A 5,296-nucleotide genomic window follows, 5' to 3' on the forward strand; every position below is an offset into this window, starting at 1 on the left:
GCTAATATTAAAGCTAATGATAATGCCTTATGTATGTATGTAAGATTTTGTAAATGCTTTCCCTCTTAATACCTTCAGCACTATACTGCATAAATACAAAACAAATTCATGACTCTAGACGTTAAGGTGGTGCCACCGTCTTATATCCAGGCAATACAAGATCTTACTCTAGATCTTACATTAGATCTTACATTAGGTGTTACACAGATCTTAAATACATCTATCGGAAGGAGGTAGCAGACATTCCTAGCCGAGACTCGAGTCATTAAGGGTGCTGGCGAAAGACCATCACTAACTGGGTTTTATTAGATCAATTCCCAACTTCTTCGTCACACCCACGTGGAGGTGGTTGGGTAGGGTGGCCGCTACGCTCCTGGCGACGGCCCGGCCTACCTGAAGGGCCAGGTTAATGGCTCTCCACAGGCCGCGGTCCGGCCTACCTGAAGGCAGGCTCCCGGCCCACTACAGGCGGCGGTCCGGCCTATCTTAAGGTAGGCTACCGGCCTACTACAGGAAGCGGTCAGGCCTAGCTGATGTTGTCGCTATATTTAACAGATCTTTGTTAATTGCTGAGGTACTTAATTACTTTTCATGTGGTGCTATTCATACAGAAAGGAGCTACTTTATTACGGGCTCACCGTAACCCGTGCTACATGGGAATTTGGTTCTAGCAGTTGAATCTAAAAACAACAACTAAGCTACTTTAGAGAAACTTTGTATTCAGGTGACTTTTGTCTGTTTCAATTGAAGCAGCAGCAGCAGCAGCAGCAGCAAAACACGACATAGTTTATGGAGGGAAGGGGGGGGGGGGGGGGTGTGGGGCGGGTTGCTGTTAAGATGGGCTTCACCCTCTTTAATTATCTCCCTCATCCTCCCCACCCCCCCTCACCCTTTCATAGTGGGGCCTTCAATCTACTTAGGCCTACGAACAAGAGAAGGGTTAGTATCAAACAGACCGTTCACACACGCCTCTGTAATGTCCCCCACGTAAACAAGGATACGTCATGGACATAAACCAACTGTTTACATCGGGCGATTTCTAATCATTTTTAGCAGGACGGCATATTGGTTATATTTCCTCTATGTACGTCCATCCAGGGCGGATGTTTTTTCCCAGAGGACCAGGAAGACGAGACCCTAAATATTACCTTCACCTGGAGGCTATACGCTCGCCGGCGTATGACAGTAGCGTCGGCTACAACGATACTTTGATATCTGACGGGCTCATCATAGGCCGTGCTACTTGGAACTTCTTGTTCCAGGTAGCGAATCTTTTAACAATAACAACTTTGAAATCTACCACTATTGTATGAACACCTACCACTGCTACCACTAGGACAAGAGTCATTGTGCCCACTACCCCTACCAGTGCCCAGACAAGAGTCACCGTGCCCACCACCTCTACCAGTGCCCACACAAGAGTCACAGTGCCCACTACCCCTACCAGTGCCCAGACAAGAGTCACAGTGCCCACTACCCCTACCAGTGCCCAGACAAGAGTCACCGTGCCCACCACCTCTACCAGTGCCCAGACAAGAGTCACCGTGCCCACCACCTCTACCAGTGCCCACACAAGAGTCACCGTGCCCACCACCTCTACCAGTGCCCACACAAGTCACCATGCCCACCACCTCGACCAGTGCCCAGACAAGAGTCACCGTGCCCACCACCTCTACCAGTGCCCAGACAAGAGTCACAGTGCCCACTACCCCTACCAGTGCCCAGACAAGAGTCACCATGCCCACCACCTCTACCAGTGCCCAGACAAGAGTCACAGTGCCCACTACCCCTACCAGTGCCCAGACAAGAGTCACAGTGCCCACTACCCCTACCAGTGCTCAGACAAAAGTCATTGTGCCCACCACCTCTACCAGTGCCCAGACAAGAATCACAGTGCCCACTACCCCTACCAGTGCCCAGACAAGAGTCACCATGCCCACCACCCCTACCAGTGCCCAGACAAGAGTCACCATGCCCACCACCCCTACCAGTGCCCAGACAAGAGTCACCATGCCCACCACCCCTACCAGTGCCCAGACAAGAGTCACCATGCCCACCACCCCTACCAGTGCCCAGACAAGAGTCACAGTGCCCACCACCCCTACCAGTGCCCAGACAAGAGTCACCGTGCCCACCACCTCTACCAGTGCCCAGACAAGAGTCACCATGCCCACCACCCCTACCAGTGCCCAGACAAGAGTCACCATGCCCACCACCCCTACCAGTGCCCAGACAAGAGTCACCGTGCCCACTACCCCTACCAGTGCCCAGACAAGAGTCACCATGCCCACCACCCCTACCAGTGCCCAGACAAGAGTCACCATGCCCACCACCCCTACCAGTGCCCAGACAAGAGTCACCGTGCCCACCACCTCTACCAGTGCCCAGACAAGAATCACAGTGCCCACTACCCCTACCAGTGCCCAGACAAGAGTCACCATGCCCACCACCCCTACCAGTGCCCAGACAAGAGTCACCATGCCCACCACCCCTACCAGTGCCCAGACAAGAGTCACAGTGCCCACTACCCCTCTACCAGTGCCCAGACAAGAGTCACCGTGCCCACTACCCCTACCAGTGCCCAGACAAGAGTCACAGTGCCCACTACCCCTCTACCAGTGCCCAGACAAGAGTCACCGTGCCCACTACCCCTACCAGTGCCCAGACAAGAGTCACCATGCCCACCACCCCTACCAGTGCCCAGACAAGAGTCACCGTGCCCACCACCCCTACCAGTGCCCAGACAAGAGTCACCGTGCCCACCACCCCTACCAGTGCCCAGACAAGAGTCACCGTGCCCACCACCCCTACCAGTGCCCAGACAAGAGTCACCGTGCCCACCACCCCTACCAGTGCCCAGACAAGAGTCACCATGCCCACCACCCCTACCAGTGCCCAGACAAGAGTCACCGTGCCCACCACCTCTACCAGTGCCCAGACAAGAGTCACCGTGCCCACTACCCCTACCAGTGCCCAGACAAGAGTCACAGTGCCCACTACCCCTCTACCAGTGCCCAGACAAGAGTCACCGTGCCCACTACCCCTACCAGTGCCCAGACAAGAGTCACCATGCCCACCACCCCTACCAGTGCCCAGACAAGAGTCACCATGCCCACCACCCCTACCAGTGCCCAGACAAGAGTCACCATGCCCACCACCCCTACCAGTGCCCAGACAAGAGTCACCGTGCCCACCACCTCTACCAGTGCCCAGACAAGAGTCACCGTGCCCACTACCCCTACCAGTGCCCAGACAAGAGTCACCGTGCCCACTACCCCTACCAGTGCCCAGACAAGAGTCACCATGCCCACCACCCCTACCAGTGCCCAGACAAGAGTCACCGTGCCCACCACCTCTACCAGTGCCCAGACAAGAGTCACCGTGCCCACTACCCCTACCAGTGCCCAGACAAGAGTCACCATGCCCACCACCCCTACCAGTGCCCAGACAAGAGTCACCGTGCCCACCACCTCTACCAGTGCCCAGACAAGAGTCACCGTGCCCACCACCTCTACCAGTGCCCAGACAAGAGCCACCGTGCCCACTACCCCTCTACCAGTGCCCAGACAAGAGCCACCGTGCCCACTACCCCTACCAGTGCCCAGACAAGAGTCACCGTGCCCACTACCCCCTACCATTGGCGTTACAGCCAAGAGTTTCCGCGGACAGTTTATGATCATAAGCATTTCCACACCTATCGCTCGCCTGCCCTCCTATTAGCACCCTTATTAGCGCCCCCTATTAAAACTCCTATTATCCTCCCAATTAAAGCATTACAAGGCTCCTTTATTAGCCTTGATATTAACCACCTATTGCTTTCTAATTATACTCCCATTCACCTTTTATTAAACCCTCTATTAACTTTATTACCTCCACCATTAACCTTCCTGCTAGCTTATTATCTACCAATTTATATAATTTTCTACTATTAACCTATTTCCCTACTTGCCTGTACATAGAAATAGTTCAAAAGAAGAGAGAGAATACAAGACAGAAGACAAGAGAACCCACAGCCAAGGAAGAGGAGAACGCAAAGAGGGCAATATTCAAATTAGCGTTAAAGGATAGAGGGGAGGAGGTAGGGAGGGGAAGATAGGAGAGGGGAGAGGGGATGATAGAAGAGAGAGAGGGGTATGGAGGTGGAGTGGGGGTGGGGATAAGGATAAAAACAATACTGGTAATAAAAACGTCTGGAAACATTCACTCAGACGGAAATGACTTGGCATGACATGAGGGTCAGGTGACAGCAAGCGTCATCACTGGCAGGACAGATGGCTCGCTGATATAATTATTACGACCAGAGAAATTAAGACGCCTTCCCTTACCCTGGGTCGTAACCCCGAGTGAGGAGCAGCTAGTCAATAGACGAGTCTCAATTGTTTATTTCTCTCTATTGATTACCTTTTCCTTAGTTACGTCTTACTCTTGGCTCTCCAAATCTTCATACCAAACTAACTCATATACATATACTGTAAATATATACATGCAGGAATGCTATAATGCTTATACAAATGATACTGACATTTCCTTAACAGATAATGGAGAGAAAAATCAAAATAAAACAAAATTTAATCGAATCATTTTGATCCAGAAGGGGGTTGTAAGGGCCAGATGCGAGGGATCTAATTGTGCTCCTGACATCAGAATGCTCTTAGCGCGTCCAGGGCCAGGCGTGTATGCTAATAAACACGCTCCTATCAAGCCTCCTACACCCAATTCCTCAACCTACGATAAGCGATACAGGAGGATCCGGAGCGCAGCTGAGAAAAAATGGGATGCTAAAGATATAGACGAAATTTGTAGAGTTAACATCGCCGGCTTCTGTTTTAAGACCTAATATGTTGCTTTTATTACCCAAATGACTGTTTTCCGAGAACAAATTTAAGAAAAATATTTGAGGAAAAAGATCGAGAACAGGAATAATGTGACACTCTTTATTACCCAAGAGAGCTACTTTTCGACGAAAAAAATATTACGAAAATGTTTGAGAAAAAGATCGATGACATGAATAATGTGACACTAATGTCATGCCACTTATAGCAATAGTGTTAGAGACTATATCATTACAACGTATAGCTGTGTGTGTGTGTACTCATCTATTTGTGTTTGCGGGGATTGAGCTCTGGCTCTTTGGTCCCGCCTCTCAACAGTCACTCAACTGGTGGACAGGTTCCTGAGCCTACTGGGCTCTATCATATCTACACTTGAAACTGTGTATGGAGTCAGCCTCCACCACATCACTGCCTAATGCATTCCATTTGTCAACCACTCTGACGCTAAAAAAGGTTTTTCTAAT

The 5,296-nt window shown here is 51.0% G+C and overlaps 1 protein-coding gene across 1 annotated transcript; it reads left to right on the plus strand.

Annotated features, from left to right (window-relative positions):
* The first annotated feature begins 1,620 nt into the window (after positions 1-1,620).
* On the plus strand, positions 1,621-3,720 carry LOC123744969 (mucin-2-like). Its single transcript, XM_045725192.1, has one exon. It carries the CDS (start codon positions 1,621-1,623, stop codon positions 3,718-3,720), a length of 2,100 nt encoding a protein of 699 aa, XP_045581148.1.
* The last annotated feature ends 1,576 nt before the right edge of the window (positions 3,721-5,296 follow it).

The sequence above is a fragment of the Procambarus clarkii genome, chromosome 57 (genome assembly GCF_040958095.1).
Source record: "Procambarus clarkii isolate CNS0578487 chromosome 57, FALCON_Pclarkii_2.0, whole genome shotgun sequence".
NCBI classification, from domain to species: domain Eukaryota; kingdom Metazoa; phylum Arthropoda; class Malacostraca; order Decapoda; family Cambaridae; genus Procambarus; species Procambarus clarkii.

Coding starts and splice junctions, on each gene's coding strand:
- LOC123744969 (XM_045725192.1), top strand. CDS start 1,621: ATGCCCACCACCTCGACCAGTGCCCAGACAAGAGTCACCGTGCCCACC.